The sequence below is a fragment of the Alternaria incomplexa genome (assembly GCF_024043165.1).
Source record: "Alternaria incomplexa strain BMP 0042 chromosome Unknown scaffold_14, whole genome shotgun sequence".
Lineage (NCBI taxonomy): Eukaryota > Fungi > Ascomycota > Dothideomycetes > Pleosporales > Pleosporaceae > Alternaria > Alternaria incomplexa.
Genome location: NW_026249863.1, coordinates 556,048 through 582,747, shown reverse-complemented (window position 1 = coordinate 582,747; position 26,700 = coordinate 556,048). Strand labels below are relative to the sequence as shown.

General features: G+C 54.1%; 7 protein-coding genes across 7 annotated transcripts; 3 read left to right on the top strand and 4 right to left on the bottom strand.

Moving 5' to 3' along the window:
• Positions 1-86: 86 nt before the first annotated feature.
• On the top strand, positions 87-1,823 carry J4E90_008914 (uncharacterized protein; the record flags this gene model as incomplete). Its single annotated transcript, XM_051438436.1, has 2 exons — positions 87-503; positions 561-1,823. The coding sequence occupies 2 exons, from the start codon at positions 87-89 to the stop codon at positions 1,821-1,823; spliced, it is 1,680 nt and encodes a 559-aa protein (XP_051287746.1).
• A 1,011-nt stretch (positions 1,824-2,834) lies between these two features.
• On the bottom strand, positions 2,835-4,891 carry J4E90_008913 (uncharacterized protein; the record flags this gene model as incomplete). The annotated part of the gene is made up of 3 exons (XM_051438435.1): positions 2,835-4,034; positions 4,094-4,727; positions 4,779-4,891. 3 exons carry the CDS (start codon positions 4,889-4,891, stop codon positions 2,835-2,837), a joined length of 1,947 nt encoding a protein of 648 aa, XP_051287745.1.
• A 1,610-nt stretch (positions 4,892-6,501) lies between these two features.
• Positions 6,502-7,116, bottom strand: J4E90_008912 (uncharacterized protein; the record flags this gene model as incomplete). Its single annotated transcript, XM_051438434.1, has 1 exon — positions 6,502-7,116. The coding sequence occupies one exon, from the start codon at positions 7,114-7,116 to the stop codon at positions 6,502-6,504; it is 615 nt and encodes a 204-aa protein (XP_051287744.1).
• Positions 7,117-7,845: 729 nt separating this feature from the next.
• On the top strand, positions 7,846-17,478 carry J4E90_008911 (uncharacterized protein; the record flags this gene model as incomplete). Its single annotated transcript, XM_051438433.1, has 2 exons — positions 7,846-14,603; positions 14,652-17,478. 2 exons carry the CDS (start codon positions 7,846-7,848, stop codon positions 17,476-17,478), a joined length of 9,585 nt encoding a protein of 3,194 aa, XP_051287743.1.
• Positions 17,479-18,076: 598 nt separating this feature from the next.
• J4E90_008910 (uncharacterized protein) lies at positions 18,077-19,269 on the top strand (the record flags this gene model as incomplete). The annotated part of the gene is made up of 3 exons (XM_051438432.1): positions 18,077-18,463; positions 18,534-18,945; positions 19,016-19,269. 3 exons carry the CDS (start codon positions 18,077-18,079, stop codon positions 19,267-19,269), a joined length of 1,053 nt encoding a protein of 350 aa, XP_051287742.1.
• Positions 19,270-21,190: 1,921 nt separating this feature from the next.
• On the bottom strand, positions 21,191-23,185 carry J4E90_008909 (uncharacterized protein; the record flags this gene model as incomplete). The annotated part of the gene is made up of 2 exons (XM_051438431.1): positions 21,191-21,546; positions 21,916-23,185. 2 exons carry the CDS (start codon positions 23,183-23,185, stop codon positions 21,191-21,193), a joined length of 1,626 nt encoding a protein of 541 aa, XP_051287741.1.
• Positions 23,186-24,813: 1,628 nt separating this feature from the next.
• J4E90_008908 (uncharacterized protein) lies at positions 24,814-26,183 on the bottom strand (the record flags this gene model as incomplete). Its single annotated transcript, XM_051438430.1, has 2 exons — positions 24,814-26,065; positions 26,116-26,183. The coding sequence occupies 2 exons, from the start codon at positions 26,181-26,183 to the stop codon at positions 24,814-24,816; spliced, it is 1,320 nt and encodes a 439-aa protein (XP_051287740.1).
• Between the last annotated feature and the right edge of the window lie 517 nt (positions 26,184-26,700).

The window sequence follows — 26,700 nt, the reverse complement described above, 5'->3', positions numbered from 1 at the left end:
CCGACCCCAGCATACGCGCAGCGCTGCGACTACCCTGCTTTAGACGATCAACGCCTCCTAGACCCTCGAGGGCATCACCTATCGCCATGGTTCGAAATGGCAGTCCGTCGCCAGCGGACAACTTTCCGCTGGGCCATTCTGCGACATCCCCTCAACCACAGCCTTCGAAGCGCGACAAACGGCGCAATATGCTTGCCGAGAAGCTGGCGGAGATGATGGCTACCTTCTCCGACAACAGGGACAGTCATTACAGAGCCCAGCTCGCCGCGCTCCAAGCCGACATCAACCTGATTATGAAAGCCGACCCGTATGCGAACCAGCCGCTCGAGGATAGCAATGAAGAGGCCGCCGAGCTCGTCTCGCAGATCATGGGGAACAACGTCCCTACCGCACCGAGCGCGGGTACCGACTACATTGCGCAATGTGGAAAACACTATTCGCGCTTTGTCGACGCCGTCAACGATGCGATGGAAGAGCGCGACTACAACCTGACCATGCTTTGGGTGAGTCCCACGGCTTCCTGCTGTATTGGTACGAGACGCTAACCGCCAATTACGCAGAACAAGCATGAGAACACGAAGAACGAGATCGAAAACTCCCATTACTACAAAGTCCAAATCGCCGAAGAAGAGCACAAGCTACTCGCCGCCACCATCCGCGAACGACTGGTCGCAAGCATACAACAACGGACAAACAGGCTGAAGCGGGAGAAGGAACAACTCGATCTGTCTGACAGCAACGCGATGCTCCTTCATCCCAATCAGTTTAGCATAGGGCATCCCGCAAGCCCTGGCGGACCGCAAGCGCCACGAAAGACCAGGAGGACGGGGCACAAATTTGGCGACGCGGAGGAGCTGGCTGCTGCTACTGAACACAAGAGAAAGCGCAAGCTGTACGAAGACCAGGACAACGATTCGCCAGGTCCATCTGGTCGCCCCACCGAGATGGGCATCGGCTCACCCTTCCGAGAAGCCAAAGCGCGCACCGTCAACGCCCAATTCGAATCGTCCGCATACTCACTCGAGCGCCTCTTCAGCGAGAAGGAGCTCAACATGGCCATGAACCAAGCCACCATGGCGGCGTCGCACTTCTTCGCCAAGATGAAGAACACAGAAGCCGCACCGCAGGAAGCCACAACAAACGGCAACACCAACGGCGCAAATGGCGAGCACGCATCCGAAAACGGCGACGCCATGGACCAAGACCAAGACTCCGACGACGTCCCAGGCGCAACCGACATGATGCGCCAACACTCGTCGAACCCACATGCGACCCGCGGCGCCACACGCTCAGCTCTGAACCCCACGGCGGCTATAGTGAGCGGCCAAATACCTCCGTTCATCTATAACCCGCCCTTTGTTCTAGATGCTAAGATCTTCCAGAAGATCAACGCCTCCGCACCGCCACCACCTCCCCTCGGCGCACACGATATCGAGCAGGATCTGAAGCTGATGCTTAGAGACGCACCGCCCGACGACGATATCAACGAGAAACTCCTACAAGCTGCTTGCAACCCCGTTAAAGCGCGTGACTACCAGGTCCAGCCACCGAACTTCTCGGAACCTGTTCATGAGATGACGAGTGCGCTTAGGAGTACAGCGCCGCATCTCGAGGTTGGTGCTAGCTTAGGCGGTGTTCCGATGAGTGCACAGAGTAGTATGGCGGGGTGGTCGGATGCTGGTAACAACACTCCTCTGGGTCGTTATGGAGAGAGGGACTCGTTGGCTGTTGGCGGTCATGGCGGTGGTGTTGCGATGTCACGGACTGCGAGTGGGAATGGGAGGGGACGTGGTAGGGGACGTGGAGGTGGAGGGGGGAACTGAACGTGTTCCTTGCAGTTTACACAAGAGTAAGAGTGAGTGAATGGAGACATACGCTGATGTAGGCGTCCAGCTCCTTTACATCTTGCCTCAAACTGTAGTAGGTAGCTTGTTCAGGTCTTTCCCTCGAGTAGGATCCCACGATGTATCAGGTTTCGCGTTACGGTCTCGCACTATATACCCACGACTGGCGTTTGGGCTCGCGGTGCACCACGGCTGTACATATGTACTTATATGAGTTGTTTGATCTCCTTTGTTTATGTCTGCAAGTATCTATTAGACTTGGGTGGAGTTCTCTGTTGGTAGTGCTTATATCAAGTATATGTCACGATTTGCCTTCGTAGCTTTACTCTGCCTTGTATGTCACAGTTTCTCATCATGAGCTACGCAGAATAAGAGAGATCTCGAGATGAACTGGAATCCGTGTCACGAACGTACGCTGGCAGAATGGCTACAGTGCGGGCTTGTGGGCATGTACCCTGAAGGTATGCACTAACTGGCGTCCGTATGAGGAGTCCACTACGTTCAAAGAAACAACACCATGCAGTCTACATTGGTGCGAAATCGAAAGTCAGTGACCTCTTGACGCGAATGTAGACTCCTGGGTTATAAATAATTGCCATCTTTTGTGAGTGGACTCTCGATCTTTGCCTTAGACAACGTGAGCCTTGAGAAGGTGCACACCATCAACCCCATAATCAGGTTATCATAAGCATCTCACATCGACACTTCAACATCACAAAGCAAGAAGAAGAAGTTTTGAAGTATTCTCTCAATTCTCTCTACACAGGATATGGAAATCCCACTATTAGAGTACATGCTATACCACCCAACTTTTCCTCCGAATCATTGATCGTTATTCATCCGATGCATTCAGTAAAAAATCCGTGAAAATGGGCTCAATGTTGGCCGTTGAAACGCCGTGAACTACCACCTAAGAAAGAAGAAGTCTATGCTTGAAGATGCACAAGGAGAAAGAAGACGAACAGACTGCATCAAGAAGAAGCGATCCGCTTAGTCGACCTCCTCGACAGTGGGGCCGTCGTCGCCGCCGGCACCACCAGGGGCACCGCCACCGGGCATACCGCCACCGGGCATACCGCCGGGCATGCCACCCTCACCACCGGCTCCGTAGAACTTCATCATGATGGGGTTGGCGACACCCTCGAGCTCCTTCTGCTGAGACTCGTACTCGTCCTTGGTGGCGGTCTGGTTGTCGTCGAGCCACTGGACGGTCTTGTCGATCTCGGCGGTGAGCTTCTGCTTGTCGCCGGCATCGAGCTTCTCGTCGACCTTGGAGTCGCTGAGGGTGTTGCGGAGCGAGTAGGCGTAGGACTCGAGAGCGTTCTTAGCAGAGATACGGGCAGCCTCAGCCTCGTCCTCAGCCTTGTACTTCTCGGCCTCAGCCAACATGCGCTCGATCTCCTCCTTGGACAGACGGCCCTTGTCGTTGGTGATGACAATCTTGTTGGTCTTTCCGGTACCCTTCTCGAGGGCGGAGACGTTGATGATGCCGTTGGCGTCGACGTCGAAGGTGACCTCAATCTGGGGAACACCGCGGGGAGCAGGTGGGATACCGGTGAGCTCGAACTTTCCGAGCAGGTTGTTGTCCTTGGTGCGAGCACGCTCACCCTCGTAGACCTGGATAAGCACACCAGGCTGGTTGTCGGAGAAAGTGGAGAAGACCTCGGACTTCTTGGTGGGGATGGTGGTGTTGCGCTTGATGAGAGCAGTCATGACACCACCAGCAGTCTCGATACCGATGGAGAGCGGCGCGACGTCGAGAAGCAGGATCTCGGAGGTGGACTTGGAAGATGTGTCACCAGACAGGATAGCGGCCTGGACGGCAGCACCGTAGGCGACAGCCTCGTCGGGGTTGATGGACTTGTTGGGCTCCTTGCCGTTGAAGAAGTCGGAGACCATCTTCTGGACCTTGGGGATACGGGTGGATCCACCGACCAAGACGATCTCGTGGACGGAAGACTTGTCGATCTTAGCATCGCGGAGGACACGCTCGACGGGCTCCATGGTGGAGCGGAAGAGGTCCTGGCAGAGCTCTTCGAAACGAGCACGGGTGATGCTGGTGTAGAAGTCGATACCCTCGTAAAGAGAGTCGATCTCGATGGAGGTCTGAGCGGAAGAGGACAGAGTGCGCTTGGCCCGCTCGCAGGCAGTTCGGAGACGGCGGAGAGCACGAGCGTTGGAGGTGAGATCCTACTGAAAGTTAGCAGAAGTTCATGGGAAAATAGGTTTGAGGAATACAATGTGCCTACCTTCTTGTGCTTGCGCTTAAATTCATTTGTGAAGTGGTTCACAAGACGGTTGTCGAAGTCCTCACCACCCAGGTGAGTGTCTCCGGCAGTGGACTTGACCTCGAAAATACCCTCCTCAATGGTCAAGAGGGAGACATCGAAGGTACCACCACCCAAGTCGAAGATGAGGACGTTGCGCTCACCCTCGGTCTTCTTGTCAAGACCGTAGGCGATGGCAGCGGCGGTGGGCTCGTTGATGATACGGAGGACGTTGAGGCCGGCAATGAGACCAGCATCCTTGGTAGCCTGACGTTGCGAGTCGTTGAAGTATGCGGGGACAGTGACGACAGCGTTGTTGACGGTGCCACCGAGGTAGGACTCGGCGGTTTCCCTCATCTTGACCAGGACCATGGATGAGATCTCCTCGGGTGTGAAAGTCTTCTCCTCGCCCTTGAACTCGACCTGGATGACTGGCTTGCCGCCCTTGTCGATGACCTTGAAGGGGAAGTGCTTCATGTCGGCCTGGACCTCAGCGTCGGCGAACTTGCGGCCGATGAGGCGCTTGGCGTCGAAGACGGTGTTGATAGGGTTCATGGCGACTTGGTTCTTTGCGGAGTCACCAATGAGACGCTCGGTGTCGGTGAAGGCAACGAACCTTGGACATGTTAGCAATGGTCGTGACTGTAGGCAAGAAGTGGTGACTTACGAAGGTGTTGTCCGGTTACCCTGGTCGTTGGCGATAATCTCAATGCGGTCATCTCGGAAGATACCTACGCAAGAGTAGGTAGTACCAAGATCGATACCAATCGCGGGTGCCATGATGTCGATATGTGTGTGTAGTGGGGTATCAAAAGGGAAGAAAAGGTCGTGGTATGCTCACAAGTCGGTGACTTATAAAGGTGAGGCTTTCGCGGTGTAGTGTGGTTTGTGTTGTGTAGTGGAAAGAGAAACAGTCCCAAGGCGCGGGCAGACGAAGTTTTTGTATCGCCTGGCAGCGTGGTGTTTCTACAGAATTCCAGCGCCTTCGACGCGCCAAGCAACCAACCAGAACCTTCCCGCAAGCTCGCGCAAGCTCTGCGACCCACTAGAAACAGCTGCCTGGCACGCTTTCCGGGGGCAAATGCCTAATTCTTGTCATCCTGGCTCCACTCGCGGCTGATTGCACGGCCTCGGTATTGCGCTCAACGCCTTCTGCTCGCGGACTGTGAATCTTCGTGCATCTTCTGTCGCCGCCGCAAAGGGCGCTGGCCGCCGCTGTGCTATGACGGAGGCCTCACCCCACCAAAGCCTCAAACGGGTGACATAAGCGAGCTGCCCCGCCATGAGCGGGCCCATATGTCATTCCGCCCATGGCAACGACGGGTAGCTTCAAGTAGCTTCCAGATGTCCAGGATTTTTTCAACCGCCGCGATCGAGTGAAGTCACCGCGGCGGGGTTTGCCTACCAATACGGCCAGCTTTTTGTTTGATCGCACACAACACGTACCAACAGGCTTGTTGTTCTGGCTTGTACCCTGCCACGCATATGCTTTGTTCGCGGCCTAGACGAAGGGAGCTCCAAGGTACTCGCGGCATTCACGTGTTGCCAGGGTACTGGAGACGCGCAATCTCCTCATACAAGGAGTCGCTGATCGGGTCTGCAGCCTACGTCAAGATGAGAGTGTGCAACTTGGATGGCCTGAGGTCAATGTAGCTTCCAGAGTGCCTAGATTTCCCCCTGAATGAGATGCGCCTTGAATATACGGAGCAGGTCGTGGTTCCTGACACTCAAAACATACCATGAATGTGTACACCATGTCTTACATTGATGAATTCGTTCTAAGAAACACTACAGATCACATCAGAGGGTGGTTGATTAGTGATTCAGCAAGATCAAGCATTCTCCTGGTTACAAAACTCTGTTGCTGCTACCTCATCCATGCTGTCTACGGCATTCTGATCTCAGCAGTATCGTGGCTATTGACGCGCAGACTGCGCAATAGTGACGTTTCTATTCCTTGACCTGGGATTGACACTCTCAAACTCAAGGGCGCTGCTTCATGCTGGTGATGCGGTGACAGACTTTGCATTCCTTCGTTGGGTTTACCCATAGGACGCGTTGGTAGCAGCAATGGTACTCTTAATCGATCGCTCGCTATGCCCTACGAGCTGGGAAAAGTGATTCCGCTGCAGAAAACATCGTGTTTTCCCACATTACCTGCTACGGGATCTGAGGCCCAGGAGGTGTTCACTGATCTTGCATAGGCCGGTCGCGCAGTCAAACTACATGCCTGGTGTATACGATATGCTCGAATATTGGTGATCTGGGGACTTGCGCCCAGCGTCGTCGTCAGGGTCTACTCCGTCCAACAGCGCTTTTGTACAATTACATGCTCTGTAGGCCGATATATCACACACCTTATCGTACATCCGTCTTCCCTCACCTTCTTCTCATTGTCCCTCCAGGTCCTCCGCCGCCCTACTAAACGCGTTCTTAACCTCCTCCCCAGGCCCCCTCTTCCTCCAAACGTTCTCACTATTCGGCCCACTCTTCAGCTTCTCCTCCTTCTCGCGATACCGATCCTGAATCATCCTCTCTTTGACATCCTGTCCGCTATAGCTGTTCTTGGTGCGCATGCAGAACCAGAAGTCGTTCCAGTGGTCGGAGCAACTGCGTAGTTGGCCGTAGCGGTATAGATCGTTGAAGTGGCCGCCTAGTGAGGAGCAGTAGAAGGCGCTGTCGAAAGCGGCACGGCACGACATTGAGCGTGGGAGGGTGGGATCGTATTCTTCAGGAGTCTCGGCATTGTTGGATTGGGTTTGAGGATTTGAAGGGGAGGATGAGGGCGTGTTTGTGGAGAAGGATGGCGGTGCGAGGTGTGGGTGGGCGGCGTAGAAGTCGGGGTCGTGGGGTGCGGAGTCGGGTTGTTGGTGTGGAGGTGTATCTATTGTTGACGTAGGCGCATCGCTGGGCTTCTGCACTGGTGATGCTGTAGTCGATATGGTTTGTGGTTGTTGCTTGGCAGAGGCATCTGCGCCTGAGCTTGAGAAGGGCCACCAGGTCATTGTGAGGTATGCGCGTGTCTACAGGAACCGGCGTGGTAGGTACGCGGGAGACGCGCTATTCGGCAGACTCGCGATAGGAGCTGTAGCAGTCGATGGTATGGGTTGTCGCGCGTCGAAATCCCGGCAAACGTCTAATCGATATGTTGCGACGAGCGGTAATGCAATTGGTCGAGGCTAGTATGTTGTAGCTCCAATGTTCAGACGTCTAGGCTCTGGGTGCAATCCGCGGGGCTTGAAACTTGGGCAGAAATTCAAGAAATCCCCAAGGGAAATTGGCACTTCCGGCGAATCAGACATGAGACGGCCCGCACACGTGAGCGGGAAGCCTATACGCTACGTCATGCATCGCACTTGCAGCTGCCTTGGAGATCCCTCAAACTCCACCTTTACGCGTCTTGTGCGTCGTCTAATTCCTCGGTTGTGCCTACACGACGTGTCGCCTTTGCGTGTGTATTCTATTCTCGACACTCCCTACGGCCTGTTAGCGATCGACGTCTCGGTAATACTCAGCGCAGCACAACACCCAACCTGTGCCGTATCCGCCCCACCTTGTGTTTACCACCTACAACCGCCCCGAACGTGGCATCCACGCATTGACGGCCGTTCCCTATGACTCCACGCAGCCCTACGACATAACGATACCCCTCCGCCTCCGACACACCCTATACCCCGCCTACCTACCTACCTACCCCCTTCGCCCGGCCTGGGTAACGGTCCCCCACCGCCACTATGCTTGAGGGACTCGTGTCAACTCTGCTGAATCGGTTCTTGGGCATGTATGTCCAGAACTTTGATCCAAAGCAATTAAACGTTGGAATATGGTCTGGCGATGTTAAGTTGCGGGACCTCGAGCTCCGTCGCGAAGCCCTAGATCAACTACGCCTACCGCTGAACGTTGTCGAAGGACACCTTGGCTCACTCACACTATCCATACCCTGGTCAAATCTACGAGGGAAGCCGCTAAAGGTCAACATTGAGGATGTTTTCCTGCTGGCAGCGCCCAAGGAGGATGCGGACTACGACGCTGAAGAGGAGGACAAGCGTGCGCACGCCGTCAAGATGGAGAAGCTCGACAGTGCAGAACTGCTGAAGGAGCGTAACACCGAAGGCATGAGCGCGGAAGAGCAGCAGAAGAATCAGAGTTTCACTGCGAGCTTGATCACTGCCATCGTCGACAACGTCCAGATCACAGTCAAGAACATCCACATCCGATACGAAGACTCGATCGCCGACCCCGGACACCCATTCGCCCTTGGTGTCACCCTCGCAGACTTCAGTGCTATCAGCACCGATGAGAACTGGAAGCCAACGTTTATCCAAGGCACATCCACCTCGACGCACAAGCTAGCCACACTGGGCTCGTTAGCAGTATACTGGGATACGGATGCGAAGCTCATTGGAACTGGAAAGGGCAGCCAGAGCAGCGATGAGCAGCAAATCGACCGAGCCGATTTCATTGAGCGTGCAAAGGGCATGATTGCACGAGGCGATAACCCAGACTTGGGGGATCATCAGTTCATTCTCAAGCCCATCAGCGGTCGCGCTGGTATAGAGATGGACAAGACCGGTAAAATGGACGTCGCAAAGATGAAGGCTCGACTCCTCTTCGACGAGCTTGGTTTCATCATCGACGAGGATCAATATCGCGACGCGCTTATGCTGGTCGATCTGTTCCACTACTTCATCCGCCATCAAGAGTACAAAAGGCTGCAGCCCAAGTCATCACCCAAGGAGGATCCTGCTGGCTGGCTTCGCTTTGCCGGTCAGGCTGTGCTCGACAAGATTCACGAGAGGAACCGGCAATGGAGCTGGGATTACTTCAAAGAGCGCCGCGACGACCGCATACGATACATTGAGCTCTTCAAGAAGAAGAAGCGCGAGGAGAAGCTTGATGCCACGGAAGCTGAAGATCTCGATAAGCTCGAGCGAAAGCTTACGTACGAGGACCTCCGCTTCTGGCGCTCGCTGGCCCGCAATCAGCTGCGCAAGGAAAACGTTGGTGTCAAGAAGCCGCCGCCCAAGCAAACCTGGACTTCTTGGGTGTGGGGAAGTAAACAGGAAGAATCCCACGAGGATGAGAACACTCAGATGAGCGAACAACAAAGAAAAGAGCTGTACAACGCTATCGATTGGGACGAGAAGAAGGCCATCACCGAGTCGGTGGACATGCCTCGCGAATACGTCAAGTTGGAGGTCAATATGAGCCTGCGCACAGGCAGCTTCACACTCAAGCGCGATCCCCATGGCAAATCGAACGAGATACTCCGGCTACTCTTTGACTCATTCAGCACGCAATTCCTCCAACGTACAGATTCCATGTTCGTCAAGGTCGCTCTTGAAGGCATGCGCCTCTACGACGGTACCACAGAAGGCAGTCTTTTTCCTCAAATCATCACAGTCAAGGATGCACCGCCCGTGCCGGACGACAAGCGCATCGAAGAGCTCAACGATGATGAATCACCCAAGGACGATGATGATGACGAGGAAGGTGATGAGAAAGAAGACCCGTTCTTCTTCCTCACGTTTGAGAACAACCCACTCGACGGAGCCGCCGATACAAACTTGACCATGAAGTTGAAGGGGATGGAGTTCGTCTACAACCCTAGGTTTGTCGTTGAGGTGGCCAAATTCTTCAAGCCTCCAGAGCGACACATGGAGTCTATTGGCGCGCTCATGGAGACTGCTGGAGCGACGGTCGAGGGTATCCGCCAACAGACACGAGCAGGACTGGAATTCGCCCTCACCGAACACAAGACCATCAACGCGCAGCTTGACCTACAAGCCCCGCTTATCATCGTGCCAGACTCTGTCACGAAGAAGTCAAGTAATTGCCTCATCGTTGATGCCGGTCACGTGAGCGTAACGAGCGAGCTTGTCGACAAGGACACCCTTCGCGACATACAATCGAAGCAGAAGCAGCAATACACCGACGAGGATTTCCGAAAGCTGGAAAAGCTCATGTACGACAAGTTCAACCTAGCGCTCCACTCGACACAAGTGCTTATCGGACCATCCATCGAAGAAACTCGAGCGCAGCTCGAACAAGACTCCAGCTTGAAGAACTACCATATCGTTGACCGGATCAACATGGACTTCAAGATTGAGATATGCATCGTCCCGAAGGCGTCAGATCTGACCAAGTTCCGTGTGTCTGGAAACCTGCCGGTGCTCCACGCATCGGTATCGGACTCCAAGTACAAGAACCTGATGAAGCTGATCGATGTTGCTATACCCAAGTTTGACAACGACGGACCCAAGAAGCCAGTGATTGAGGGTGCGAAGGGTCCGTCCAACCTCAAGCCCACAAGCGATGCTAAGGCTGATTCGGATCCACTCGGACGGACGCGCTCAAAGTCATTCGCATTCGCCGCCCAAGAGCATGAGCTCGTGATGGAGGAAGAAGGTCACAACGATACAGACGAGAAGTTTGCAGATGCCCCGGAGAAGCGAGATGAGAAGAAAGAGGCACATCTACATCAGCGCAACTTCGAATTCAAGTTCACTGTGGACAAGCTCAAGGGTTCGCTGTATAGAGCAGATCCGGAGGGCAGAAAATCTGATCAACTGCTGGTTGAGCTCATCGCTGAAAGCTTCGATCTTGACTTCTACCAAGAGGCTTTCGAGATGGCTGCGGATGTTCGTCTCAAGAGCTTGGCTGTGGAGGACCACGTCGAAGAGTCTACCATTCCTGAGTTCAAGAACATCATCTCGTCCGAAGATGTCTCCGCAGATGAACAAAAGGATCTCTTCACGCTCAAGTTCGTCAAGGTCAACAAGGAGTCTCCGGAGTTTCAAACCAAGTACGAGGGCATTGCGACCAACTTGGACGTGGCCGTCTCAACAATCAACCTGATAGTAACCAGGCGGACGTTACTCACGTTACTGGACTTCGTCCTCGATACTTTCACCAATCCAGGCCAGCCGCAAAACCAGCAAGCCCAGATAACGGATAAGGAGACAGAACAAGCCGTTGCTGTCCAAACTCAAGCGGAGCCCGACAAGATACGCATCCGAGCAGAGATGAAGCGCATTGCTGTTGTTTTGAATAACGACGGAATACGGCTAGCTACGCTGAGTTTGAACTCTGGAGATGTTGGCATCTTCCTCAGCGGCAAGACGATGCGCATCGGTGGACGACTCGGAAACCTGTCGCTCATTGATGACATTAACCAAGGTGTCTCTGAGGAATCGTCTCTCCGCCAACTTGTGACTATTGAGGGCAAGAATCTGGCCGACTTCAGTTACGAGACCTTCGATGCGGACGCGGAGAGCTACCCTGGATACGACATGGCGGTCACACTCAAGACGGGCTCTATCAAGATCAACTTCCTCACAGAGCCGTTCCGCAAGATCATGGAGTTTGCTGTCAAGTTCGGTAAGATGCAAGCCATCTTCAATGCGGCTCGTCAGGCCGCTGCGAACCAGGCGACACAGATCCAGCAGCGAGCGACCAAGTTCCACTTCGATATCACCATCAGTACGCCTATTGTGGTGTTCCCACGTATGGTGGTATCCGACAAACCAGATCGCGATACTCTTACTGCAAACCTAGGAGAGATCTACGCGAAGAACAGCTTTGTTCCTCTTGATGATTCCAAGGGTGCCGAGACCGCGAATAAGCTTTCGGCTGGTATCAGGAACATCAAGCTCACATCGAAGCTGCACTACGATGAGGACCGCTCCGAGGAACTACAGCTGATTGACAAGGTCGATCTCGATTTCAACATCACAATGGTTGAGCACAAGGCTGGACAGAAACGGCCGGACCTTGAGATCGACGGTTCGATGTCGGACATTAACCTGATGCTCACACCGGAACAAATGAAGTTCGCACTAGAGCTGTCTCGCTCCATACCCGCAGCGTTTGCCACGGAGTCTGACGCCATAGATCAAGATGTGCAGGCCGAGCTACCTCGCGAGACAACGGAGCCTGCGCGACGACTCACGGACAAGGATAACACAGAAGAAGAGTCCTCCAAGAACGCTGTGTCGTCGCAAGGACCTGAGCTGCAATCTGACGGCGACAAGTGGACGAAGCTGGACTTTGTCTTCAAGGTCGGCACTATCGGCTTGGAGCTTGTCAAATCTGAGGATGCCCAGCCCGTAGGCGATGTTGAGGCCGCTAGTCTCTCGAAGTTCTCCCTCAACGACACGAACGTCAAGGTCCGCATGATCAGCGATGGAGCGATGGAGGCTGAATTAGTTGTGCAATCTTTCACAATCCGAGACAGTCGCACGCAAGGAACGAACAAGTTCCGCAAGATCATGTCGCTCATCAACAACGATGTCAAGCAGCAATTCATGGCCAGTGTTTCCATTTCGGGCGGGAAAGACAAGAGCATGATTGCGCTTCTTACTATTGACAGTCCAAGAATCATTCTGGCTCTTGATTATCTCTTTGCTCTGCAAGCCTTTGCAAACGCAGGTCTAGCTACCGATGAGCCTTTGGCTATCGAGGAGGTGGCCGAGCAAGAGGAGACTGATAGCGATGATGACATCATGTCGCCGGATGGCTCTCGAACTCTCGAACTCCCAGAGCCTGCGAAAGAGCCTACCGATGGTGGTATGAACATGTCGTTCCGTGTCAACTTGGTAGATGCCCAGGTTGTGCTCATTGCCAACCCAGCCATGGCCAGCTCAGAGGCCATCGTCCTTGGTACAAAGCAAGTGCTTATATCCAAGCAACAAGCAATGACGCTGCAGGTCGACAAGGTTGGCATGTTCCTATGCCGCATGGATCGCTTCGAGACCAACCGAATGCGTATCCTTGACGACTTCAGCATCCAAACAGCGCTCGACATCAGGAACCAAGGCTCAAAGTCTTCGATGATGAGCATTACCGTCGATATTGAGCCTCTTGTGCTCCGCTTGTCGCTCCGCGATATCCTGCTAGCCATGCAGATTGTCAACAGAGCATCAGCAATGGCAGCCCCGGCTGAGAAGAGTATGCCCTCGGCAGAAGCCAAGCAGCTCAAAACAGGCACACCGTCAAAGAAGGGGACTTCCCATGCAGGCAAAGCCGTGTCGAACAAGCCTCGGACCAAGTCTCTCGCAACCACCAGACGATCTAGTCAACAGGTCGGGAAGCAGCAGGCACCCTCATCTTCTGCTGTACTCAAGCGGGAAGAACTTCACATCAGCGTCGAAGGCATACGCGTTGTCCTTATCGGCGATGTCCATGAGATGCCCATGCTCGACTGGCGCGTGAAGAAGTTTGGTGTCGACGTAAGAGATTGGTCGGGAGCGATGGTCGCCGACACCTCGCTTGACACCCTAGTCAACGTCTACAACTTCTCCAAGTCTGCGTGGGAGCCGCTCATCGAGCCTTGGGCCGTTGGCTTCCACATGTCCAAGGATCAGAATCCCGATAAGCTAGCCGTCGATATCTACTCGCGCAAAGCTATGGAGCTCACAGTGACAGCCGCGACGATTGCACTGGGATCCAAATCGTTCGACTTCCTCACCAGCGAAGATGACATCTTGTCCAAGCCTCGGGGTAGCGACGCTCCGTACCGTGTACGCAACTACACAGGTTTCAGCCTCGATGTCTGGGCTGAGGGCAAGGAGCAAGAAGGCTTTGCAGCTAAGCTTGAAGATGGAGAAGAGCAGCCTTGGCGATTCGAGGACCCCATGTCGACCAGAGAGTCACTCTCCACAGATGGCGCAACCGGCATGCTTGGTATCAAGCTACAAGGCAGTGGCTTCGATACTCTTACACGAGTGCCTGTACATCGAGAAGGCGAGTTCCTGTACAACCTCAAACCGAAGCAAGACCGGATTCAGCATCGTCTATTGATCGAGGTGAAGCTTGGCGCCGACAACATCAAAAATATCACCATTCGTTCCCCAATGTTGGTAGAGAACAACACCCAGATTCCGATCGAGCTTGGCATGTACAGCCCAGAGGACGGCCATCTCCTCAAAATCGACAAGATCGCTCCCGGAGATGCTAGACCAGCACCGGTCGGCGCCTGCTTCATGCACTCTATTGTCATCCGTCCCGATCAGGGCTTCGGCTATGCTTGGTCTAACGAGCGCTTGTTCTGGAAGGACTTGCTCAAGCGACCCACGAGGACAATTACTTGCCGTGGCGAGCAAGACGACCAATCGCCGCCGTTCTACTTCCAGCTTCATGCGGCCTATGATAAGAAGGATCCTCTGACTGGCGTCTACCCGTACATGCGACTACGCCTCCAGGCACCCGTCGAGGTGCACAACCTTCTTCCATACGACTTCAAGTATAGGATCTACGACAGCAACACGAAGAAGGACTGGACGAACTTCCTTAGAAAGGGTGGTATCAGCCCAGTTCATGTAGTGGAACTGTCGCATCTTCTCCTCATCAGTGTTGAGATGCAGGATGGACCTTTCAAGCCCAGCAAATTTGGCATCATTAACTCGACCGACCGCGAGAGTTTTAGGAGAGAGAAGGTGTTGGAGGTCAAGGACAACAACGACACTACTCTGCACCTCAACATGCATTTCTTGTAAGTACATTACATTGAGATTTAGTTACAAGTACTAACCTTTCTCAGCAACTTCCCCGACGGTGGCGGCGCTTTCAAGGTTGCGATCTACAGCCCTTACATCGTCCTCAACCGTACCGGTCTTCAGCTTGATGTTCGAGCTCAGCAGCTCATGGGCCAAGCCAGAGCTGCTGCTGGACAAGGTGTCGTAACAGACAACCAGAACGATGCTGGCAAGGCCTTGCCCTTCATGTTCTCTTACCCGACAGAGAACAAGAAGAACCGTGCCCTCATCAAGGTTGGCGAGTCAAACTGGAGCAAGCCTCAGAGTTTCGATGCGATCGGTAGCACATACACGGTAGCCTTGCCATCAAAAACGGCACGTTCCGACATGCACTTGGGTGTGTCTGTCTCAGAGGGCGAAGGCAAGTACAACTTGACCAAGACCGTTTCCATCGCACCGCGCTTCATCGTCAACAACAAGATGAAGGAGGAGCTACTCATCCGAGAACCTGGTCAGTCTGATTGGATGACAGTGAAGGACGGCGAGCTGTTCCCTCTCCGTTGGCTGCGACAAGGCGGAGCACCACAATTGTCCCTCTGCTACCCCGGTGTTAACAACCAGTGGTCTTCTCCCTTCAACATCTCCAACGTCGGCAACGTCCACGTCAAGCTTTCGAAGGCTGGACAGCGCCAGAAGCTTGTTCGTGTCGATATTTTGATGGAGGCAGCAACGATATTCTGCCATGTCAGCGTTGAGAACAAGCATTGGCCGTTCTCATTCAAGAACATGAGCGACCAAGAGTTCCTGTACTGGCAAGCTAACCCCAACCTGGATGAGGACGAGGATGACCGCGGTTCCGGTTTCCGACCGATTAGGTACCGCCTGCCTCCTAGGAGCATCATGCCATATGCGTGGGATTTCCCGGCTGCGAAGAACAAGGAGATTGTTATTAGCGCCAATGGCCGAGAGCGACATGTCAAGCTTGCCGAAATTGGTCCGCTCATTCCATTCAAGATACCGCCTGGCCAGGAACGTGGCGGCATGAAGGTCATCGATCTGAACGTCGTTGCAAAGGGTCCTACGCAGACTCTCGAAGTATCGAACTACAAGCCATCTAAGAGTATGTACAAGCAGAAGTCTGCTGGCTCATCTTCGACGGCGACCGGCTTCGAGGTTAAGGATATGGACACAGACGTCACTTTCAAGGCGCAGATACGCCTTGCTGGTATCGGCATCTCGCTCGTCAACCGCCATCTCAAGGAGCTCGTGTATGTTACACTGCGCGACATCGAGATGAAATACTCCGACTCGCCCCTCTACCAGATGGTCAACATGCAGGTCAAGTGGATTCAAGTCGACAACCAACTCTACGGCGGCATCTTCCCCATCATCTTCTACCCCAGTGTTGTTCCGAAAACGGGCAAGGAGATGGAGGCGCATCCCATCTTCCAGACGACCATCACCAAGGTCAAGGACGATTCGTATGGTGTGCTGTATATCAAGTACTTCACATTCCTGCTCCAGCAGATGACGATCGAAATCGACGAGGACTTCATCTTCGCCATGATCGACTTCGCGAATATTCCTGGTGCTTCTTGGTCCGAAGAGAAGCAGGGCAAGCTATGGGATGACAATCTCAGCATACCCGAGCCAAAGCAGGAACAATCTGGCCAGGACGTCTACTTTGAGCTTCTCCATCTGCAGCCTATGCAGATCGATCTGTCGTTCGTCCGAACAGAGCGCATCAACGCTGAGGATACCATGAGCACTTCCAACCCATTCATGTTCGCCGTCAATGTTCTCACCATGTCAATTGGCAACGTCAACGATGCACCAGTACGATACAACTCGTTGATGCTGGAGAACGCTCGCATTTCGACAACTGCGTTGATCAACAACATCAAGAACCATTACGTACAGGAGTCGCTGCGACAAGTGCACGTCATCATCGGGTCCGCCGATTTCCTCGGTAACCCAGTTGGTCTGTTCAACAACATCAGCTCTGGTGTTGCAGACATCTTCTACGAGCCATACCAGGGTCTCGTCAAATCGGATCGACCCGAAGATCTTGGTATCGGTATCGCCAAGGGTGCATCAAGTTTCGTCAAGAAGTCCGTGTTCGGATTCTCGGACAGTATGGCCAAGTTCACTGGCAGTATGTCAAAGGGTCTCTCTGCGGCCACCTTGGACAAAGAGTTCCAGGACCAGCGTCGCATGTCGCGGTCTCGCAACAGGCCCAAGCACGCACTCTACGGTATCACATCCGGTGGTAATGCTTTCGCCAGCAGTCTCGCCAGTGGTCTTGGTGGTCTCGCCCGTCATCCCATCCAAGGAGCTGAGAAGGAAGGTGCTCTTGGTTTCGTCAAGGGAGTCGGCAAAGGACTGTTGGGAGTACCTACCAAGGCCGCCATCGGAGCCTTTGACCTTGCTTCCAACATGGCAGAGGGTGTACGCAACACAACCACCGTCTTCGACCAAGAAGGCCTCGATCGCGTGCGCCTCACGCGCTTCATTGGCACAGATGGCATCGTGCGCCCCTACTCTCAACGCGAAGCGCTCGGTCAGTTCTGGCTGAAGACACTTGATAACGGCAAGTACTTCAACGAAGACTACATTGCGCATCTGGAGCTGCAGAACAAGGAGATGCTCGTCATGCTCACATACAACGGCCTTATGATGGTGCGCACAAAGAAGCTGCAGACTGAATGGGATGTGCCGCTCAAGGACGTTCAGACCATCAGCAAGGAGAGGACGGGACTGGGTATCACGCTCAAGGGAGGCACAAATGGGCCTTTCATTCCGGTTAGTGATGAGGAGAGCAGGAACTGGTTCTACCGACAGGTTGCTGTGGGTGTTAATGCTTATAATGACCGGTGGAACGCGAAGGGTTGATTGAGATGGGGAATGAGTGAGTAGAAGGGGAGGTATAATGAGGTTTATGAGTACATGGCATAGTGTGGTTTTGGTATGAGTTTGCGGTTTCGATTGGACTCCTATAATGTCTACTCTTTCTATCAATCAGATGATTTTCTCTTAGAGCAATGGAGCATCATGATCGTGCGTCATCTTCAGGTCGAGTTGTCCGTATGGCCGGACTGGAGCGAGGCTGGGCCGAATTATGATCGAACTGATAGCATGGTGCGTGAAAGCCCCACCGCGCAACGGCACATTTTGTCTCATGGTGACAGCTCCCTCGCGTTATTTACGGGTCGCGGCACCGTTGCGATCCACTACGAGCAAGGATCACGATTGCGATGCCGAAGCATGGCCGGCGATGATGAAAAGCATGCATGACGTCAGACTGGCGTCGCGCGTCAACCTGCGGGGGAAGCTTGTAGCTGGAATCGCAAGTACTATCTAACCCTATCTTCTCTTGTCTTCTCCCCAATATACCCAGCTCGTGCTTTGTGTACATTACTACACCCGCGTTGTTCCACCTCCCTTGCTTTTCCCTATCCCATCTTACACACCTACTACCCGCTAATCTAATATGCTTCGCAACGGAGCGTCGCGCCTCGCGCTGAGGTCCGCAGCAGCGCCACAATCGGCACGCCCGGCTGTGAGCTTCACCCGCACAACACCTTCTCTGCAATGGGCAACACAATTCGGTTCTCTGGCTGCGCGGAGACCGCAATTAGCACAGGCGGCTGCTGCTGCGCAATGGAAGCCTGCGTCTGCGGTCTTGCGCCGCAGCATGGCTGATAAGACGTTGACGGAAGGGCAGAAGCAGGCGGAGAGCAGATATGCGCACGAGAAGATTAAGCCTACGCCCGAGACGGTGACGAGTACTAGTTCGACGCATCCTATGTTTTCGGAGGTGGGCACCGAGCAGCCGCAGAATGAGGTCGATATGGCGGCGGGGTTGAAGCATGATGTGGTATGTATACGAAGTTCTCTCTGCGCAATATTGACGACGTCTTTTGGTTATGGATTCTAACAAATACCAGGGCACAATCAAAGAAACTTTCTCCCTCGCTGAAGTCCCGCGCGAAGCATACTATATGGGTCTCGCTGGCACGCTTCCCTACCTCGCAACCTCCATCTCCACCGTGTATCTCTCGTGGGAACTCAACCACTCCACCGCGGGCTACGGCATGATCTTCTCTCAAAAAGACGCTACATACCTCCTCTCCCTCATCGAGCCCCTTCAAATCGGGTACGGCGCGTCCATCCTGAGTTTCCTCGGCGCTATCCACTGGGGACTCGAGTGGGCAGGCTACGGAGGCACACAGGGCTACAAGCGCTATGCAATTGGTGTTGTAGCACCCATGGTAGCATGGTCAACACTGCTCATGCCCATTGAAGGCGCGCTCATCTCGCAGTTCTTGGGTTTCGTTGGGTTGTACTATGTTGATACTCGTACGTCCTTCCCCCTTCCCCATCTCCCTCTCCTCTTTCCCTCACATCCATATACTAACACAACACACAGGCGTAAGCCGCCTCGGCTGGACACCCAATTGGTATGCCGTATACCGCTTTGTCCTCACCGCCATCGTCGGAGCCAGTATCGTCCTCACTCTCATCTCCCGTAGCGAGCTTCCGGAACATATCCCTGGCCCTGTTGACCGCGAGAAGGTCTTCAAGGAGGAGGGTTCTAGCGAGGAGAAGCTGGCTAAGCATGAGCATGCGGCTGTGGAGAAGAAGAAGAATGCTGCGCGTAGTGATAACAGGGGTGAGAAATAAACGTGTGTATGCGGGGGGGAATTTGAGAAGGTGTGGCTCTTTTTTTGTGGCGACGAGGCGTTCCTGGCTAGGAGCCCATGGTCGTGTTTTTTTGGCTTGTGTATATAGCTGAGTACCCTGTCTTGGCGTGTGATTGTATTTAAACGAAATCATCCTGTTATCCGAATTGTTGTTGGTCGCATGAGCTGTGACTGTGGGTGTTGCGCGGGCTCAACTGCTGTTCAGCGATGCTTCTTATGCTTGACTGCGCGTACCATAGATGCCTTTCAATTTCATACTAACATGGGTAGCGCATGCTCGGAAAACCTATCCTATCAAAACAGAGTACACGCGACTTTCTTCCCAAAATGTGAAAGATAGTGCAACCAGGGCTAGGTCATTCGCGTACCAATGGCAACTGTGGCACCTCCGCCCTTGGCTCCGCATCGCGCACATGCGCCGATCGTCATCGCTCCCACCTGTCCCCTACCTTCAACCCACCAACCCTCTCCTCCATCGCACACACAACCTTCTACCTCGACCATGCTATAACCACCCTCAATCGCATCGCCCTCCTCTATCCTCTCAACCCAACGCGACAATGATCTCCTCGGGCTTCACCAACGCGCCCGTAACGCAATTCCTCGTCTTCGGCACCGTCATTGGCGCGCTGCTGGCTGCGATTACGGATTCGAGATTCTATCTACATATACAGGTTGTGCCGCATTTGTGGGGGTATGGGCAGTTTTGGAGGTGTGGGGTTTGGATGGTATGTTTTACTGAGTTCGTGGAGGGATGGGGAAGAATGGGGAATGGACGGGGATGGGGTGGATGAGAGGGATGCTAACATGAGATGACAGCTGAGTTTCACAAACTCAACCGAAGTCCTCTTCGCAGTCTTGACATTCTACCAACTCCGCGTTGTGGAAAGGATTTGGGGGAGTAGGAAGTTCGCTGTATGTGTACCCTCTCCCTTTTACCCACCTCCCGCAGCTACACCAGTCAACTAACAATCCACAGTCCTTCCTCCTCTCCACCCTCCCCTACACAACCCTCCTCCCCCCTCTCATCCTAACCCTCATCCTCCGCCCCTTGACTTTCGGCCGCATGAACCACCTCCCCGCCGGCCCAACCCCCCTCCTCTTCGCCCTCCTCGCAAACTACTACGCTACAATCCCGTCTACCTACCGCTACAATATCTCTCCCTGGGCCGCCTCCACCCCATCCCAACAATCCTTCTACACGCGCTCCATAACGCTGACGTCGAAATCCTTGTCCTACCTCCCACCTTTGCAACTCGCGCTATCGCAGTTCCCGGGGAGCTTACTGGCGGCGGCGGTGGGGTGGGGGGTTGGAACCGCGTATAGGCGCGATGTGCTGCCCGGTGCGGCGAGGTGGAGGGTGCCCGGGTGGGTTGTGGGTGAGGAGAAGAAGGGCGGGTTTGAGGGGTTGAGGGCGAGGTTGGAGGATGAGAGGGAGAGGGAGGGGGGTGGGGCGGGGTTGGCGACGGGGATATTGGCGGAGGGGACGGGGGAGGCGAGGCAGAGGAGGACGCTTGGGGATGTGGTTGCTGAGCAGTTTAGGGGGAGGGGGTAGGATGGGGTTTTGGTATTACACTGGGGTATGAGTGCATTTGGGATTCGCTTGTTTTCGATATGTGGGATTATGATTTATTTCACTTATGTGTTATGGAAGAGATATGAGGATGGGTGATGTTATTATACGATGTGATGTCGATATACTCGACTAATGATACAGATGCCTTCTCTAGTGTGTCCTCGGGACAAAGAGGATGTAGACGCGAAACAAAGCCGCAATCTCAAATATACCCCTCCCACGCTATGGAATGACCTCCTCGCGGAGTAAACTATCTTCCTTCTCAAACGCCGTTATCAAAACCCACAAAAATACGGCCGTACAATCATCAAAAACCCCAAGAAAACTACCGTAAAGAAAACACCGAATCCCTCGACCCCTTACCCCCCCTCATCTTACTCATAAAATCCTCCGTACTCTCCTTTGCATTAAACAGCAGATCCTTCTCCGCCGACACCACAGGATGACTATTCAGCGCACTCGAAGGCGTAGGCGTAGGTCTACGGCTGCGATGCTGACCCGTCGTACTACTGCTCCTCGTCCGCTGGCTGTTAGGAGGAGCAGCAACAGCAGGAGGATTTGGCCCGGCGTCATAACCACGTGGCATCTGTATCCCCTGTGCTTGAATCTCCTGAGCCATGACTTGAGAGTGAGTTAAACGATCGAGGCTGCGCCACCATTGGTCCTTGGCTCGACGTGGATCTAACGAGCTGGTTAGATCGAGGGTGGAGGCATTGGAGGCAGGGGAGTAAGGGGAGTAGGAGGGGGGTGGGGTTGTGGATTCCCACCCTGATGCCATGGAATGTCGGTTTGTTTGGGGGGTTCGCGCGCCGATGGAGGAGGAGCGGTGGCGTGGTGAGGTGCATTGGGGTGACTCGGTTGAACGCTCTGTGGTTCGGTGTCTGCTGCTGCTGCGTGGGGGCACGTGAGGGGAGGCCTCTCGGGTGGAGTGGTGGCGGCCTAGGGAACTGCCGGGGGTGTTTGTGGTACTAGGGATGTAGCTTGAGGATGGGCGTTGGTCGGTTGATGCTCGGTTTGAGGGTTTGCGCGGGCGGTATAATCCTCGTAGACCGTCTGGTTGGCGGTCAGGAGCCTGAGGGGCAACGGTGTGTGCTCGTGGTGGGGAAATTTCTGCTGCGTCCATCAAAGACAGCGGACGTGGCTGGTCGATTTGGCGAACGTGCTCACGGCGTCTGGAGGGAGTGGCAGACCTATGATCCGCTACAATGGAAGGAACCTGTTGCTGGTGGGTCGTAGGGACTGCGGGAACTTCTTCTGGCGTTGGAGAAAGAGACGCATCGCGTAGTGCCTTCAGGGATACTGCAGACATGCGCTCACTCAGATCACGAGCAGACCGTCGTCGCTCTTCCTTGAGATCAAGAAACTTCTTCGACCGTTCTGAAGGCGTAAACGACCTGATGGACGCACTGCTGTGTTTGGCTTGCGGCGATTCAGGCTGGCTGTAGTAATCCGAGTCGAAGTGTGAAGTAGAAGGCCGCGACTCGTCCACACTGAAGACGCGAAGTGGGAACTTGCCAGGGCTGTTGACGAGCGTGCTAGCGGGGGAATGGCTTTCTATAGCCATGACTCGCTGCTTGAGTTGCCTGACTTCTTCCGAAAGCAACTCCTTCTCTTCCTCCATCTTGATGATGTGCTCGGCGGCTTCTTCGATGGCGAGCTCGTGATCTGTCCAGTGTGCCGCGCTCTCGCTTGCTATAGCGGTGAGCTCGATGTTGGTCTTCCGATGCTCCTCGTCGATTTCTCGCAGCTTCGTAATCTCTTCATCCATCTTTTCCATTTTGAGTCTGAGTTGCTTGTTCTCCGCAGTCAGCTCGTAGTTCGCATCCTCTAGTGGCTCCATCCGTTCGATTTGTTCTTTGGCGGCCGTCAGATCATGCTGCAGCACCTTGTTGTCCTTCCTCAGCAGCTCCACTCGCATGTTGGCAGTCATGAGCGTCTGCTTCAACTTGTCGATCTCTTCTGTGAGTTCTCGACTCGTCCTGGACTGCGGTGGACGAGCATCGCTGGGCCGACGTCGTCGGATGGGCGAAACCGGGGTCATTTGTTCTTCCGTGAGGGCGAATTGATCGAAGATATCTGGCGAGGTCTTAGGCGTGCATATCTCCGGAGGCTTCTGCGCTAGTGGCGGTGGCACTTTGATATCCTGAGGTGAAGGAGTTGGCGTACCCTGTGCCCTCCGTGCTTGGAGCGCATGCCGTAGGTATTCTGATTTCGGCGCCAGGGAGTTCGATCGAGAAAGCGTAGGTCGGGTCTGGTCGGGGGTAGACGGCCTAAAGTCTATCCCACGCGAGGAACCATGTGATGAAGAGGTGTTCGACATGTTGGTGTGGAGTTCCGGTGAATAACTGCGACCGGCAGTATTATAGGTAGACTTGCAGTGTTCTCAATCCAGCAGAAACAGCGCTTTGTTCGCGAGAGAAAGCTGGTCGCCGACAATGCGATTGTATAGTCCAAGTCCTGTGCGCGAACAATGTATGCGCCTCCAGTTCTAGCAATCGTCACGCGACCAAGACAGGCAATTTCGTTCAGTCGGCTGGATAGGTGTAGGTCGAGATATTACGTAGGGTATGCGAATCGAAGGTGAGGTTTGCGCCTATGCGAGGGTTGTTGATAGCAACGGCGCTTGAACGGTCGCGTCGCGTGCGAAGATGGGTGGATAGTCGCTCGAAAGCGGGTCGTTCTTGGGGTCCATTCGCGCTATGGCAGGGACAATGCTAACGTCGACGTATTGCGCAACTGTTGGCGTCCTGGGTTGTCGTGGTAAAAGAAAATGAGCGGTGACAGTAGTCGAGTGCACGTTGCTGGGATCGCGTAGATGGCTTCGATCGTGACTTCACGGCAGGCGCATTCACTGGCGGAATTGAGTGAAGGAAGTGAAGAGGTGGTAGTATTAGAGAGACTTGTGCGCGTGAAGAGGACTCGAAAATCACGAATTGTCTCAGGGATAGCGAACAGTCGCGTCGGGCAGCAACTCTCAGTGGATGGGGGAGGGAGGGCCAGAAGGGAAGACTTGACCGAGATAGGGCAAGTGAGAAGGGGCACAGCGGGAGCCCTTGGCCGGCGCGACCCAGCACGGCGGATTGCACGTCGCGTCAACACTTCCTATTCGTGCTTTTGGGAGATGAGTGGGGATGAACCTGGTTAAGCCCCTTGCCTGGACGAGTTGTCGAGTGCGGTTCCTGGGATTGCTGCATGAGCGACGCATGTCGTCACAAGAAACATCACGAACGAGACATTGCGATTGCGGGGGATGTGATAATAGTCTCGAGGCGTGCTCTGCTTACCTACTCCTACGATAACTTCAGCATCCACCAAAAGAAACACCACATAGTGCGAAACCGCCTGCGAACCCGAGTGCGGCGCAGTGTGGCGCGTTCCCCGACCATCCAGACTATGCCCAGTAGCGCTGCCTCCAGCGCAGGTCAGTCCTGTCGTTCGTCGGTCGTCGCCGAGGTGATTTGTGATGAGGCACACATTAATGTCCAGGTCTCCGTGGTCTCCCAGCTTTCATCATTTACTTTCTTTTTCTGCCAGATCTGCGACCGAGTTGACGTAGTCTACCACGATTCCAGTCCTCCATCCAAGATCTCCTCAGACTCGGCCTTGTCCCTGCTGTGTGGCCGTCAACCTGCATACTTCAGCTGTCAAGCTCAGGCCTCAACCTTCATGTTGCCCAAGCATTCGGGCTCCCCTCCGACAAGCGATCGCCCGGCATAATGTCGGTGCCAACACTGTCATTCCGGCATTTTTTTGCTGGCTAGCTGCCTTCTTGGTGGTTTTGTCACGTCGCAAGTAGACGGTGAATTGCTGAGTTAATTGCTTGGCCGAACCCTGTGCCCCGCTGCTCTGCATGTGGGGCGCAAGAGAGAAAGTTTATCTCTATCGTGAAATATCAAAGATATACAAATAGTGTGTGGCCTCTTGCATGTGGGGAGCGGGGGACGGTGATCATTCCATCTCCACTGCCATGCCAGCCTGTCGCAGTCGGTCCTCCCACTCGACGCGCAACCTCTCCATCTCCTCCCAGCACTTCCTCCCAGTGTCTGTGAAGCGCTCTTGGCTCTCCTTGGTCAGGTCTTTGGCGTACGGATCCCTCCCCTTCCTCTTGTACTCTCCCAGCTTGCCTCCCCATCCCCATCCTGCCACCTCAGTGCGATCTACACGCTCCTGGCCCCAAACATCCGCCGCGCTTCCCCACTTTCCTACACCTTCCTTTGCCTCCATGTTGTCCAATGTGCTTTGACTTGCAAGCGCCAGCCAAACCATGGCAGTCGCGCCCTTGTCGACCGAGATGGTATGCCAATCGCTGCCGAGAAGGCGCGCTATGTAGAAGGCCGCGACCATGGCCCATTGGAGGATGAGGGGAAGGGGTACGATCGAAGTGGCGCAGATGCCTGGGTGTGTAACGTAGAGTCGTGGCTTCGTGGTCTTTTCCGTATCTTGGGCGTGCTGGAGGTACTGGTCGACAGGCTCCGTGGTTGAAGGTAATCTAGAGGTGATGGCGAGGACGTCTGTCAGCCTCTTCGTGGCCTCGTATGGCATATGCGATGTGATGCCTTGTATGTCTTCTGTGTCGAAGACGTGCTCGTACGCCTCCAAGCTGCTGACCCAAATCATCCTGCCCCTTGTGCCCTCATTCCTGGGATGTTTCGCCAGTAAGGGTGCGAGGTAGTGTCCTAGCAGATAGTGCCCAAACACATTGGCGCAGAAGACCTCGCCTAAAGGAGGCTCCTTTTCCGTCTTCCTGTCCGCAGGTATTTGTTCCTTTGCAAGCCATTCACGTTCAGAGATCTTGTATGTCGGCCAGGTGGTGGCTTGCAACCACTTCGTGCAGACAGACCAAACGGCGCGTGGCCAGTCGATACCCGTCCATCCGCCTATGCCAGCGTTGCAGATGACTGCATCGAGCTTCGGTGTCGTTTCCCGGAGCTTCTTGCTCAGCTTCTGTACCGAGACCAGACTCAGCAGGTCCAGTCGCTCCTGCCGGAAATACACGCGATTCTGCAGCACCTGTGCAATACCCGGTAGCTTTTGCTCATGGCTGCGTATGACCTTGCGCAGATGCTGTTGTAGCGTCTCGATCGTCGCGTCGCCTTTCCGTTGGTCGCGTGTCGTGATGATGAGGACGAGGGATTCGTTCTGGGGGCGCGTCTGTAGGAATTCGTAGATCAGGCGGGTTCCGATACCCAGCCCCAGGCCGCTATACACGAGTCAATTAGCCATATATGAAAGAAGAGTAGATGTTCTTACCTATTTGCGCCCGTGACGAGAACATAGAAGCCATTGTCGGGTGTGGGAATGTCTTCGAGACGCGACATATTGGCTGACGTGATGGAGGATGAGCGATGCCTGTTCCTGAATTCGCTACGGCAGAAGGCGCGCTTTGACCAATCACGACCTACATCAATCTTGAACACGACTTTTGGTTGGATACTTCACGTATGCATGTTTTGAGCCTCGAGACAAAGTTTTATACGACTGTTCAGCATGAAAGTATGGTTGCTACATAGCAACTGCAAGTTTGGACAGAATGCAAGTGTGAAGTGAAACGTGGATGTCATAGGATGAAAGCGCAAGCATGGAGAGCACTTGTGTGGATAGTCTAACATGGACTAAATCTATCGTGCTCTGGGTCCTAAGATCATCTCTTGTGCTCATGTTAGTCTTCAATCGCCTTTCGATACACAGAGAACAACCACACCGCACCACTGAAACCCAGTATGCTACTAAAGCAGTTTGAAGAACCGAGTAACAACAGCGTCTTTCTACGGAAAAATACTCTCCCCTCTAGCCTCCTCAAAAATTCTCATCCATAGTTGTAGCAGTCAATAGTCG